General features: G+C 35.7%; 1 protein-coding gene and 2 long non-coding RNA genes across 5 annotated transcripts in view; all 3 read right to left on the bottom strand.

The window, feature by feature from the left end:
- tnxbb (tenascin XBb) overlaps positions 1 to 14,470 on the bottom strand; it is a 76,199-nt gene that overhangs the window by 8,017 nt on the left and 53,712 nt on the right. For both annotated transcript variants that reach the window (XM_073858021.1, XM_073858022.1), the window contains 9 exons: positions 7,840 to 7,983; positions 6,217 to 6,336; positions 5,679 to 5,834; positions 5,319 to 5,461; positions 5,095 to 5,222; positions 3,656 to 3,812; positions 2,980 to 3,076; positions 1,232 to 1,393; positions 247 to 410 (listed from right to left, as the gene is read on the bottom strand). In XM_073858021.1, coding sequence (XP_073714122.1) covers positions 247 to 410; positions 1,232 to 1,393; positions 2,980 to 3,076; positions 3,656 to 3,812; positions 5,095 to 5,222; positions 5,319 to 5,461; positions 5,679 to 5,834; positions 6,217 to 6,336; positions 7,840 to 7,983 — 1,271 coding nt within the window. The remainder of the gene's footprint in view (positions 1 to 246; positions 411 to 1,231; positions 1,394 to 2,979; positions 3,077 to 3,655; positions 3,813 to 5,094; positions 5,223 to 5,318; positions 5,462 to 5,678; positions 5,835 to 6,216; positions 6,337 to 7,839; positions 7,984 to 14,470) is intronic.
- On the bottom strand, positions 8,456 to 10,552 carry LOC141351379 (uncharacterized). Its single transcript, XR_012359621.1, has 3 exons — positions 10,489 to 10,552; positions 9,978 to 10,078; positions 8,456 to 9,595 (listed from the first exon to the last, which is right to left on the bottom strand). It is a non-coding gene; the product is annotated as an uncharacterized lncRNA (long non-coding RNA).
- On the bottom strand, positions 10,583 to 13,038 carry LOC141351378 (uncharacterized). Of its 2 annotated transcripts, XR_012359620.1 has the most exons (6): positions 12,293 to 13,038; positions 11,811 to 11,909; positions 11,667 to 11,721; positions 11,495 to 11,566; positions 11,287 to 11,367; positions 10,583 to 10,783 (listed from the first exon to the last, which is right to left on the bottom strand). It is a non-coding gene; the product is annotated as an uncharacterized lncRNA (long non-coding RNA). The 2 variants fall into 2 exon arrangements; XR_012359619.1 differs by lacking the exon at positions 12,293 to 13,038 and having other exon boundaries at positions 10,584 to 10,783; positions 11,811 to 12,265.

The following is a 14,470-nucleotide window of genomic DNA, read 5'->3' as shown; positions in this document are numbered from 1 at the left end:
GTGCAAGATGGCTGGTGAATCTGCACGACTAGGAACTATCAGCCTAAGCCTCTACATTTAAAGAATTTATCTGTGGTAAACAATGGCTTTAGGATCAAGCAGAAGCTAACAGGTTTACCCCTGCCTTTCAAGTAAGGGTGAAAGTCACATAATGTCATTAATATATGAGCTACAACAATATATGAGCTACAACATTTTTTGTGCAAAAAACTTGAGTCCTTTAATTAATGATTTTTGCTGTTTTACCTGGTGGTTAGTGTTTGTGTTATAAAGACCATTAAGGTTGGCCTCATGGCAGTTCTTGTACCACCAGCCCCCTTTGTAAGACATGGCACAGCGGGTGATAAAATGCCGAGGGTCTCTGTCCCGGGTGGAAAAGGGCCGTCCATCATGGTATGTCATTGAGTCACCTTTACATGAACAAATAAAGCAAAATACAAGAAGCATATCTTAAACTTTCCTTACAAAAAATAAACATGTTTTTTAAGAATTCTTACCATTTTACTGCACTCTAAAAATGCTGGGTTATTTTCAATCCAGCATTGGGTCAAAAAGGGAAAAATCCAGCCGCTGGGTTAATTTAACTAAATATATTTTAGATCTGACCCAGTAATAGGTTAAAACTTCAATTTCAACTCAAAATGGATTTGTCCCTTTTTGACCCAAAGCTGGGTTGAAGATAATCCAACGTTTTTTATTTGCTGAATTTCATGAGATGACCCCACAGACCCCACAGTCTGTGTCATAATGACACTTTCGACATTAGACCAATATACTGTAAATGCCTCATGATTTTTTTAAACATTGTTTTCTTCACAGGCTGATATCTATCATGGACGGGTCTCATAAATAAATTAGCTTCATCTCTGTATTCATCCATACATTTTTGTCATTTGGAAAGTACCAGCCACTTTTCCATACCTCTTTATTATCTCATCTTGCCTATAGCTCATACACCTAAATATAGTTTTTGATGCTATCATCATAATGGGTCAGTTTCCCGAACAGGGTTTAGATTAATCCATGACTAGGCCTTGGTTATATTAGGACATTTAAGACATTTTCACAAACAAACTTTACAAAAAACATTACTAGTGTACACCTTGAGAGAATATGTTAAGATATGTCAGTGCAAGGTGTTTTTAAATGAAGGCAGCTCAACATGCTTTTTAGTCTGGGATTAGGATAAGCCCTGTCCAGGAAACCTCCCAAATGAACATATGACTCTCACCGGCTGTGCCAGAGTATCCAGATACTGTGATGGTGTACTGTTTTTTCTGGCTTTCCACAAAGAAGGTGGAATACTGAGCATAAACCGACTCATCTCCTGTTTTAAGGTCCACTCTCAGCATCATTGGACTAATCTGAGTGAAGTTATGAAGTTGTTCATTTCCTGTAGAAAGAGACAAAAAAGGCATAATATAAGAGTTCATTCATCTTTTTGGAATAATGGAATAGTGCCCTCCTGAGGTCTTATTTGTAGGCTGCATGTATTAAACACTGTCTTCTTTCAGAATATTAACAATTATAAAGTTGCCTGTTATTCTTGCTTAAATTATTGTAATATGCTTAAGGCTTGCGAATGTAACGCTCACTTTTTTAAATTGAAACAATTGACAGTAATATAGATAATACAGCAGTGTAAACTGTTCAAAACATAACACAAAATTAGATTGGTGATAGGCACTGATTGGTGACGCACGCAGTAGCGCTGTTGGGTGAGAGAGACGCTTTTGCATCAGAACGCTATGAGACTCTGCTGAGGCTAGACCTGTGTAATGCTCTCTTGCTACTCTTCCCACCAACATAGTATGCGTGAGAGGCTGACATGCATCAGGGTTGTTTATTTCATTAAGTGTCCCATATTTTGTAGAAAATAAAAGAGAAGAGATCCCGATCTGTTGTCCTTGGCTTGTATTCTGTGAAGGAAAAAGCAAGTCTGCTACACATATTCAACCTCCAGAAGATGCAGCCTTCCAAGATGCAGAAACCACCATTTTCGGTTCACTTATCATTCATCCATGGAGTTTGCGTAAAGCTGAAACTTACATTTTATAACTCCACGGACAAATGATAAGTTAACCGAGGCCATTTCTCAATCCAAAGGCTGCATCCTCCGGAGTAGGGCTGGGCGATATATTTCATGCGTGTTTCATAATTCGTTACATTTATTTAATCAGTAAAGCAGGCAAACGGTGCAATTTCGCATTAATTATCTAGGACTTATCGCCTGTGATAATTAATGCAATATTGCCCAGCTTGTCAGGGAACTGCGGCTCTGTGTAGTAATGCCGCTCCATCTGAAAGCAGCTGATGGTGATTTACTACTAATCAAGGAACCGGCTTTACTGATGAAACACGCATGAGAATCCCCCAATATTTATCGCCCAGCCCTACTCTGGAGGTCGCATTTGTAGGTTGCATATGTTGATTATTATTTAGTTCCAATCCTAATCAAACAGACCTGCAATTCATTTCCAAGTAATCCTGAATACTTTGATTAGATTCAAGTGCGTTTGATTAGGGTTTTAACTAAACTCGGCAGGACAGTGGCCCTCCAGGACCCAGGGTTCCCCAACCCTGATTTAGAGCATTGGGATCACTAGACGAGCACTAGACTTAATGTATTTATTCTTATGAAAACCAAAATATTGACCAAAATCGACATTTATACTTTGTTCCCTGTAGCTCAAAATCGTTTTGACTCATTTTACTAGCATGGCTCACAAATATAGTTTGCATTTAAAATTATTCAATTTAATACATTTCCGTAAATGTAAATAACGTATTATGCATATACAAACTCAAACAAGCATGAACTACATGTTTATTCTACTTTATTAAATCCTGATTCATTCATTTTTTTATTGTAGATATATTAACCAAAAACAAGAAATTTACAATAAAAAATGTGCCTTGTTTTATTACTGAGGGATTAAAATGGCAACAAAAATAAATTGTAACAACTTCTTTACTCACCAAGCCAGAATTCCTCATCCAGCTCTCCAAATCCCCTGCTGTATTCACGCCAACCCCTAAAAAAGTTTGTTTTTCCAGACTTTCTCCTCTGAAAAACCTAGATTTACAAACATAATAAAATAAAACTGGTGCACTAATAGCATACCTTACAAAATAAATATTTAGCTACTATCTGTGTGCTGGAATCTACAGTAATAGAAAATGTTTTCTAAAAATTGATTTTTTAAGATCAGTGGTTTTTGTGAATGGATGATCTTTAATACAATAGATTTTTTAATAAATAACATACTATGAGCAGATTTTATGGTGACTTCATGACAACACTAAGAAGCTGCATTAAAAATCATCTTCGGGTTTTTTTACTAATCTTTTACTAATTTTTTACTCTTAGAAAGGATGTGTTATTTTTTTACACATCATTGTGCGGTAAGCTTTTAACACATTATGTGTAATTTTAACACATTATGTGTTATTTTGTGTTGATTTTGTGTTAAATTATAACACATCTTGTGTTAAAAGTAACACAAAATGTGTTGTTTCAATAATAACACAGTGATGGGTGAATTCTGGGACAACACATTTAGTGTGTTGTCCCAGAATCAACACTAATGTGTTATTTTTAACACTAATTTATTATTTACTAATCAAGGCACAAACATAATAACATGTCATTTACCGTCCACCCTCCTCCATCAGTCTCCATGTCACAGTAAACCATCACTGGCTTTTCCTGCTTCCCCTTTGGAAAAACTTCTACGATACCAGACTCTAGTGCTCCATTCTGCAGTTCTTGGGAACAATCAGTGGGAAACGGGAAGCGGAGATTCCCAGTGAAAAACAGACAGAGAGAATTTGTTGTCTTTGTCCCATTTCACTGCAAACTCAATATAAAGAAAATGAAATATCAGTTGTATTTGGAAAATTATTCAGAAGATAGTGTTTAAGAAGTTGTTCTCAACGTTTGATATTTTCTATATATACACACATATATATATATATATATATATATATATATATATATATATATATATATATATATATATATATATATATCTATATATATATATATATATATATATATGCTGTCCCTTGGAAATATGATTAGCTTCCGTTGCTATGCAGAAGAAATTCAGTTCTACATCTCACCGAGACCGGATGAAACCTCTAAACTATCCTTGCATGCATGCAAGACATAAAACAATGGATGACCAGTAAATTTTTAATTCAGACAAGACAGAGATACCACTCATAGGACCGATAAACTTCATGCATTTATAACGTCTAGATTAGATTATTGTAATGCTCTGCTGGGTGGTTGTACAGCATCCTCAATGAATAGGCTACAATTATTGCAAAATGCAGCTGCTACTTCTTACCAGGTCACACAAGGGCAATCATAAACCCCAATTTTAGCATCTACACTGGTTACCAATTAAATTCTGAAACAAAATATTGCTTCTCACTTATAAAGTGAAGCGGGACTTCCGGATATGAGTCCCAGAGGAGGACAGGTTATGTTCTGTATGTGATTAATGTTTGATGGAGGATACATTTCCTTTGATGTTTTATTGCCCACTGCACAACAATTTAAAAGGAGAGCTTTTTCCCACTTGGCAGCCTTCCGGTTTCGGTTCGAGGCTTAGACACTATCTCCTAGTTTAAAACTAGACTAAAGACACATTTCTTCAGACTTGGATTTACATAATTGCATCCTGTAACTTTGCGTTATGTTAATTAATAACCTAATAACTAACATTTTTCAAATAAGCATTGAACAGTTTTAATTTTCTGTTTTTTTATTTCCTGACTTGGGTTTTATGTGTATTTTACATTGTGTCCTCCTGTAAAGCTGCTTTGTGACAGTGTAACTGTAAAAAAGCACTATACATATACATGTGAATTGAATTTAATAAACTGTTATTGTATTTTTCCCATAAGACAAGGTTCAGCAGTTGATACCAATAACAATATAGTTTAACAATATTATAACAAAACCATGCATACCATAACAATTTTTGACCACAAATCCATCATTATATTATACAGCTTCTCATAAAATCATATTTAAAATATAGAGCCAAATTATATATATATATATATAAATCAGTACCAGTGGTAAATTCTGTAGAGATAGCAGTCATATGAAGACCACCTCTCTCGACCTGTAGTTGAGCTGTGTATGTTGACATTGGGTGTAGCCTAGTTAACTTGTACTCCTTGATTGTGGGGTCAAGAATCACTTCCTGTATAAAAGAAATACAAACTTATGTCTATTAGCTAGTTAAAAAGAAGTACAGTTCTGAGCAAAACAAAAAGATCAGTTAATGTGTAAGTCTGACCTTAATGTCCTGGCCATCTGTGTAATAACTTAGTTTGTAACTGGTGAAGCCTGAAGCAGGTGGTTTCCATGACAACACCGCAGTACGAGGTGTCACCTGACTGGCTTTCAGATCACGAGGACTGTCCCCTTGTTTACCAGCATCTAACACATACCATGCATTCATGAGAATTTTAAACTTAAGTACTTTTTGAAAAATGTACTTTTTGTACATACACATACTGCAACATGTCGGATGGACGTGTAACATGTCCAAGTGTTAAACTGCTTTAACATAGTTTCAATTTAAGTTAATTTAGTTCTGAGAAAAGCTCATATTCAAGGCACTTCACCTCAATTATTACAGAATTCATTTGCTAACCACTTGATGTTGTGAAAACTGTGGTGGCTTCTGAGCTGATTATGTCTCCCAGCTGGCTTTGGATGGTCACTCTATACTCAGTGGAAGCTTCCAGGGCCTGTAACTGTTGTTCTGCAGCATTGCCAGATACTTTCATGGTTATTCCAGACCCAGGTGCTTATAGGGAGATGAGTGAAAAACACAAGAATGTAAGAATTTTTTGGAATGTAAATAAAATTTATAGTATTTTAAAATTAAAGAATATTTTATTTTTCTGTTAATGTACTGTGTTGTGATGATTTGTTTAATGTTATTAATCATGTACATATTTTTACAATTGAAAGCTTGTGCAAGGGAGGATAAATCAGGTGTGTTTCTCCCCTTTAATTGATAAAATTCCTCTAATAGATAGACTGGTTAATTTCAATGAAATGTTGGGTATTTTCACTTTAGGGACTCTTCTTCTCCTCTTTCTCTTTTCTTTTCTACTATCTGGTTTAAAATACACATATGAAGGCCCAGAAAATCAATTTTCAGAAAGTGATGTAATATTGCTTACCTGTCTCAGAACTGTACCTAATTATATAATGATCAATGGTTGCCAGGGTAGGTCTCCACAACAACAGGGCTTTGCTGTCTGTTATGTTTATAGCCCTCAGGTCTGATGGTGTGTCAGGCACTAAGGGAATGTATATAGTAATATATCATTATTCAATCTAACACTGAAACACATCAAAAGCCCACATTATGATTATTACTATATATGGTTAAATGGTTAGTTCACCCAATATGAAACTTTGACATTATTTACTCACCTTAATGTCATTTAAAGCCCTGATGGCTTTTTTGTTCTCAAGAACCAAAACACAGATTTAAAAAAAATGTTTTATGTCGGGAGTGACCTGTTTCAACTAGAATATGAACGGGCTTGGATAAAACAAATCTTAAATGTATTTCATTATTTAATGAAACTCTTGACGAGTGCCACTTTTTCAGTGTGAGATTATAAGCAAACAACATAATTCACTCCTCTATGGTCGTGTTGCGGACAGTAATGTGGTGCTGAAATATGCCTTCTGCAAACTTATGACTCCCTTCATTATTGGACAGAACACACGGTTGGGCTATTTTAACCTGTGTGATCTGTCCAATGTTAGGTTAAAACATCCCAGCATGTGTGTGGAGAGAGATAAAGAGGGATGCGGTTTTGAAAAGCATAGTTAGCAAATTATAGTCGCAACTATATAGCAGACTTTAACGATTTAGGTGTTTCCAAAAACCATCGTTTCGGCGGACATTCACAAACTGCATTGCAAACTTGTGTGGTGGGAACTACAGCTCTCGAGATTAGTATGACATGTAAACTTATTTATCATGCTTTTTAACAAAATAAGCAAGCAACATGCAGTGCACTCTATATTCATCAATCTGAATACAAACAAATTTTATTTTATGTCTTTAACTTTGTAAACAAAATTACAGCACTGTTTTTGAAAAGTGTGCATGTGTGCAGCCTATGGGCTTTAAGGAGCACCTACTGCATTGCTAAAACAATGTTATTTGGTGTATTTGATGCAATACAATGTGTTTGTGTGGTTTATGTTTCTAAAAACATTTAGTTTTGATGCATATTGCACATTTTCTTTTAATCTAATAAACCTCAATTCACTACTGAAATATTACTGTGTTCTTCAGTTAGATTAAAATAAAATTGCTCATCCAAAGACCCAAATATTTATAAATGAAAATCATGGATATTGTCAGGGGTGCCCCATCTTTTGCATACGACTGTAGGAAACTTCATCAACTATATTCAACATGGTTCCAACAACGGATGTGCAACAAAGTTATTATGTTTTCGGGAAACAGATGTGAGTTAGCTTTTCCAACTATGCATTATGGTGGTTCAGCAGCGAGTTAGGTCATTGTTCGGGAAACACACCCCATGTCAAGACTTCAAATCAAATTATTAATTGTACCTCCAAACTCATTTTCAAGAGAAGAGGCAGTCACAATCCACTCCCATTATAAACTAAAATCACAAAACAACACTTTTAAAATCCATCTGTAGATTCCAAAAACAAACAAAGCTTTTAGGGTTGAATGACATGTGGGTGAATAAATAATAACATTTTTTATTTTGGGATAAACTAACCCTTCAAAATAATGATAGGAAACTTACAAGTGGTAACAATGTCCTTGATTGTGTCACTTTCCTCTTGTCCAAGCATTGACCTTACACTGACCTCGTAGGTGGAACCAGGTGACAGTTTTGAGAGAGCCACGCGGATCGTTTTAGAATCCACACTAACAGAGATTGGCTTACCTGCCATTAAATCAAAAACAACACATCAGCAAATTTCCACACATATCCTCACATATGTGTGTGTGTGTGTGTGTGTGTGTGTGTGTGTGTGTGTGTGTGTGTGTGTGTGTGTGTGTGTGTGTGTGTGTGTGTGTAAGCAAACATGGCGAACAACGGGCATAAAGAAATCGCATTAATACAATGGACTGCTTTTTTACATTTCTGATGTCTCTCACTTTGGATTGTTTCTGCTGTGCCATGTAGTTATTATGGTTTTATCTTACATAAGCTTGCTTTTTGATTGGGTATCTTTTTGTTTCACATAACAATCCACTGCACGTGTGTGCGTTTGTCCTCGGGGTTTACTCCAAGGGTAAAGCTGCTTTGGAACGATGAACAATTGTAAAAAGCGCTAAATAAATAAAATTGAATTCAAAAGTCTGTGTCATCAACAATACTTCCTGAAAAATCCCTGCGGGTAAATTGATTCTATTACTGCCCAACAAACATTTGGACGTGTGATGACCGTTGAAAAGACGTCCGTTCGTCACGTCCCGTCCGCGTTGAAAAATATATCCAAAATGAAAGTTGAGCCGACGTCTTTGACGTCATCTGGCCGTGAATTACACGTCTTTTCTGCACGTCCCTGGACGTCTAAATGCGCCGTATTTTGGATGTTTAAATGTGTTCCTGCATAGTTTAAATATATGTTTTAAGCCCTCATATAGCAAACATGTGGACGTTTTATGACCGTTGAAAAGACGACCCTTCGTCACGTCCAATCGCGGTTGAAAAATACCCTAAATTAAAGTTGAGCGGACGTCTTTGACGTCATTTGGCCGTGAATTACACGTCTTTTCTGCCCGTCCCTGGACGTCTAAATGTGCCGTCTTCTGGATGTTTAAATGTGTTGCTGCCTAGTTTAAATGTATGCATATAAAATGAATATACAACCATTGTGTAACATCGTGAAAGGCAATCAATTGTATTGAGGTTTAACACATATTCACAAAGGTTCAAAATCAGTTCAAAATTGGTCCAGTCAGACCTGAACGTCCATAAAACGTTTTAACCACGTGTACTTCACAAACACATTAAAGAACACATTATTTGTGGCCATAACAAAAAAAGAAGCATGTTCTGATTTAGCACTTTTTATTTTTTTAAACCATTTAACTATAATAACAACTTCAAAACACTTTCTATAAAGGGATAGTTCACCCAAAAATTAATATTTAGTAATTTATTCCCTCTCATGTTTCAAACCTGTATACCCTTCTGTGTTCTGCTGAACACAAAGATATGTGAAAGAATGTTTTTAACAAAGCAGATCCCACAACCCATTACTACAATTGTAAAAAAAATATTGACAGTTAATTGGTTGTGAAGTTACAAACATTCTTCAATCTTTGTGTTCAGCAGAAAATATAAAGGTATACAGGTTGGAAACATGTGGAAAAGAAAATTATAACAATTTTCCTTTTTTGGTGAACTCTCTCTTTAACACATCACAGCTGTTTGGCTTTTTTGTATCCACCACCCCCAGCTCTTCCTGGAGCGTGCTTGAGGTGGTCTGCAATAGCTGCATCTATTTCCGAGTCTGTGGCATTTGGGCTCCACCTCTTCACAGCATCTGAAGGAAGAGAAGAATATGTTTCTTTTTAAAATAAATACAATTAAAATTTTGAGGTAAATGACATGCACTTACTTTCAAAATCTTTATGGTCTACAGCTAAAATGATATATTAATATTATATATATTATTGTACAAAATATGCTCTGCTTTAAATAAGTGTTAGATCAGTTGTGGGGGATACAGCATTTGTCCCCTCCCTCTACAAAACCACTGTGGTGCCCTTAAGAAAGACCCTTAACTAGGTGTGTCAAAAAATGAACAGGATATTTCTGATAAAGACAGGTGAGCTGTGATGTCCCCTGAATAGATCAAGCATAACAATAAAATTACAATCAATATACAAGAACAAGTTTTTTTAGATCAACATTCCCCAAATTACCTTGAATAACACAATACAAAGGTGTGCCTTTAAAAGACTTCTTTTCCAGATGTCCACCACCACTCATATTGAACTTTGCCATAAGACAATTTGACATCATTCTGTGAAAGAAATGTAAGATTACTTCACCTTAGACAAATAACCTAAAAGGTCAATAAATCACAATTAACAGTAATGAGCAATTGCATACAATGTTTAAACATACACTATGTGTTAACACTTCACAACTTCACTTGTTTCATCTACCATGTAACAAGTGCTATGAACTATATCCTCATCCCTAACTTTGGGTGACAAGTAATGGCTTACACTGAAATTATGTTTTAATTTCTAGTTTTCAGTATGGCTGACTGTTTAAGTCATTACGAACATTTAAACTTCTCAACAAGTGATGTGTGACGGATTAAATCCTGAATTGAAGTAATATAAATAGCTGGGTTAATTATGGTGGTAATCAATATATATTCCTTAAATACAATGCAGGATTACACAAATCAAGAGAAATACATACCTGTTCATAACGTTGTTCACGCAGTCTCTGACATAATATCCACAAACTCAGACAGTAGCTGGACCTAAATGTGAAAACAATTGAAATAATGTTATAGAAAGATAGATGGAAATATATATACATATTCTTTATGTCACAACTTACGCAGATCACCTTGTTATCAACATATTTGATGTATTCATAATGCACAATACACAGTCATATAGCATTTCTTACATGTTGCATTTGAAGCTGAGGCCATAGGTGAAGAATCAGGTAGTCTCCATCCGGTAATTTTTTCGTTGTGTTACCTCACCTGTACAAATAGAGTTAATTATATGGTAGTGTAATATTTTAACAGTAAATCACTTCACAGTGTAATACTGCATTAGTTATGAAATCAGCTGGCTGTACTTTTAGGTCTTTGTGGTTGAGCAATGACAGATATTATAAGCTCTGTATTTGTAACTATTAACTCAGATTCAGAGAAATGTAAATATGTTTATACTCTTAGCTTTGTTGTCACTAATGTAAAATCTTGCATGACACCTTGCATGTAATTTCATTAAGTACAATAAACATACACATGCACAATGTATTTTAAAAAATACATAGTGTAAAATATTAAAATAAATCACTTTTTATATCAAAGTTTTTGGATATTATTTTGACATTCAGGCAAAACCCTGACTCATGGAATACATTTTTACCTAAAAATGAGAATGACATTATAAAGGCAAAAGTGTATGCACTTAGGAGCCAAGCAATGTGTTTGTATAGTGTGGGAATGCACCAAAAAAAAGCATCAGTAGCACATACGTCTCATAGTGTCACAGCTTATTCTAGGGTATAGATCAATCACACCATTGTGATACCGATGTTTACTGTCATGAAGTGTGCCTGTGTAAACAAAATACACCAAAACTATTTATATACATTTTTGAGTTTCATATCAAAATATATAAAAGTCATTTTTGAAAGAATCATGTTTTTTCGTAGTATTAAGCAAAAGCAGTCAAAAACTTACAACTTAATGTAGGGTAGACAAAGTCAGGGATCGGGCACGCCTCATCTAAGTGTGGTGGACACAAAACTTGATCTTTAGCACAAACAAGGACATATGAAACATTAGAACATTAACAAATGTGTAGACTGTTTAAGTCATATCTACAAAAATTCATATCTACAGTTTTCCATACCTTTTTTTATTGTTTGTAGAATGCACATCTTTATTTGGTTTGTGTTGACCTTCAACTGTAAATAAAACGAAATTGTAATTAATGATATTAACTCCACAATAACAACTCCAATTTGTTAATGTATTTTCAAACCGAGACATTTACCTGACTTGGGTTTTGGGTGGTTATATTTTGGAGGGTCTGTGTAGGACACAGTGCCTTTAACAGCTTGTTTATTTTTATTTGGATGAGGTTCTGCTTTTCCTTTGTACAAAACAAAAGCAAAGGAAGTTAATCAAACAAACACTTCTGCTAAACTTTTAATGCAAAACAGTATTTAATATTTTGCATGTGCAATGTTTAGGCAATCAAATCATTGTAATTCCATTAATGCCAAATAACTTTTATTTTTCAGATAATTTACTTTCTGAAAGAGACTTTCAAGAGGCTACATTAATAAGTTACTTTGACTGTATCCTTAAACATACTTTATACCATGTATAAGTTCAAAGTACGTTAGCTTTTAGCCTTCTAGCTAATTATTGCAATACTCAGTGTGGACAATTCTGGCAACGTTTATTTCGGAGCCTTCGTATCAAACAAGTAAAACTTAAGCACGTTAATCAAATAATACACAATGTACTTACCCAACAGTAGATTTTGAATGATATATAGACAAAACTTCCTCGTAATCGCTCCTCGTGTTTGAATGTGAACTTCCGGAAGAACGCGTGACGTCACCCCTATCTCGCGAGATAATCTGTCCTATCGCGGGATTTTGTAATATCCCCAGATTTATCACTATATTTCTTAAATTAATAGCACAGTTTTTGAAATTACATCCAACTCAGACCTAAATGGTGACCGGATATGTATCTGTTTTACATTTATATGCATACATTCAATAATAAAACAGGTTGGAATAATGACTAAAATGCAGTGTGGCTTTGCAATCACACTGGGCACTTTGTGATTATAATTTATTTAAACAAGATAAAGTTAATATATTTACTTTGTATACAAATCGTGTATTTCATAAAGATTATCCTGTTTTTTTCCTACTAGTCTAGTCTAGACGTGTAAAAGACGTCAGTGGACGTCTATTCACAACCTCTAAAAACCTACTTTTTGCACTTAAATTAATTATTGCAGTATTAACCAAGGTGTAAGCACAGCATTTGCATATTTCACAATGACTTTATAGAAGGTTTATGATTTTTTATAGAGGGTCATGATGGACTATAAATGCACGTGTAAAAGACGTCACCTAGTGACGTCCTCTTCCAACCGATTCACAACAGGGTATAAATATTGAAGCACGCGTAGTAAAAGTCAAAGTAACAATTACACATGCAACCCCATAGAACTATAGACATGTACAAATGTATCTGAATGCATGTTTATGAAATGTTCCGTGTTACATATTTTCACCGATTTGTGCCGTCATACCGCGACTATTTTTGGCCAGGGACACGACGTTGCGGTCGGACCAATGTTTGCTGGGTGGTGCCTTGCCGTCCATGGTCACATCTGGGGATCGACTTTATTACTGAACAAACCCTGTCCAACTCCCATACCTGTGTTGTCATACTGGTCAACCTATTTTCCAAGGTCTGCAAATTAATTTAACTTCTACCTATGGCCTTTGAGACAACCAAACTCAGTTTATGTCTCAAGTTTGGAAGGCATTCTTAATGCTTGGAGTCACAGTGAGTCTATCCTTAAGTTATCACCCCTGAACGCAAGATCCAAGAAATCAGTAGACACCTCAGGTTGGAATGTCACCAGAACCAAAAAAGTGGGAGCCGGTTCCTTCCCTGGGCTGAATACACACAAAATTCTCTTTGCCAATACACCACTGATCTCACCCCTTACCAATGCATCTTAGGTCACCAGCCACCTATGTTCTCCAGGACATTTTTTTTAACAAAAAAGTTACAGGGTGCAGATGTAGCATGTCATAAGAGAACTGGCCCTCCCTAACCCTTCTCAAAGTTTTTTCTCCATGAGTGAAAAACTAGGGAAACTCCTTACTATGTACATTAGAAGGTTTTTACTGGTGACACGCTAAGGGCTGTTTATGCTTGCCTGCCTTAGTGTCATGACGTTGACAAGTGCTTGTGTTGCATTTAGGATACGGGACCCTAGTGTCACATCATCGACACAACGTTGAGTAAGTGACAGAAGGGAAAAATCTCAGTTAAGACTGTAACCACCATTTCCCGATGGAGGGAATATCTCTCCCAGCTTGGAAATGCTTTACAGGTTTCTTAGCACAAAGCCAGAGGTGCAAGCCATCTTTCCCTTTATACGTTTATATAACTGAGATATTAGTGATTGGTTCTACTCCCTCAGCCAAAAGGATGGACCAGTCCTTTAATGTTGATGGAACTTGCGTTATGCCTTCGTCATCGGTTCGTAACCTTGGTGTCTTATTCGATTCAACTCTATCTTTTGGCTTTCACATTTCCTCTCTAGTTAAAAACTCTTTTTCCATCTCCGTAATATTGCTTGTCTCCGATCTTCTCTCACTTTAGCTGATGCTGAAATCTTAATTCATGCATTAATCACTTTACGTCTGGACTATTGCAATGCCTTATTGCAACATTATATATGTCCAAAACTCTGCAGCAAGAGTACTCACCTCCACTATGCGCTCACTCCCATTACTGCTTTGCTACATGACCTTCAATGGCTACCCATGGCATTACGTATCCACTTCAAAGTATTGCTTCTAACGTTCAAAGCATTAAATGGTCTTGCTCCCCAATATGTCTGACTTACTCTACCCTTACCGCCCTGCCCGGTCCCTTAGATCAGCGGAA

This window comes from Misgurnus anguillicaudatus, chromosome 20 (assembly GCF_027580225.2).
Source record: "Misgurnus anguillicaudatus chromosome 20, ASM2758022v2, whole genome shotgun sequence".
NCBI classification, from domain to species: Eukaryota; Metazoa; Chordata; class Actinopteri; order Cypriniformes; family Cobitidae; genus Misgurnus; species Misgurnus anguillicaudatus.
Note: the sequence above shows the minus strand (reverse complement) of the source record. Positions and strands in the feature narration are given on the sequence as shown.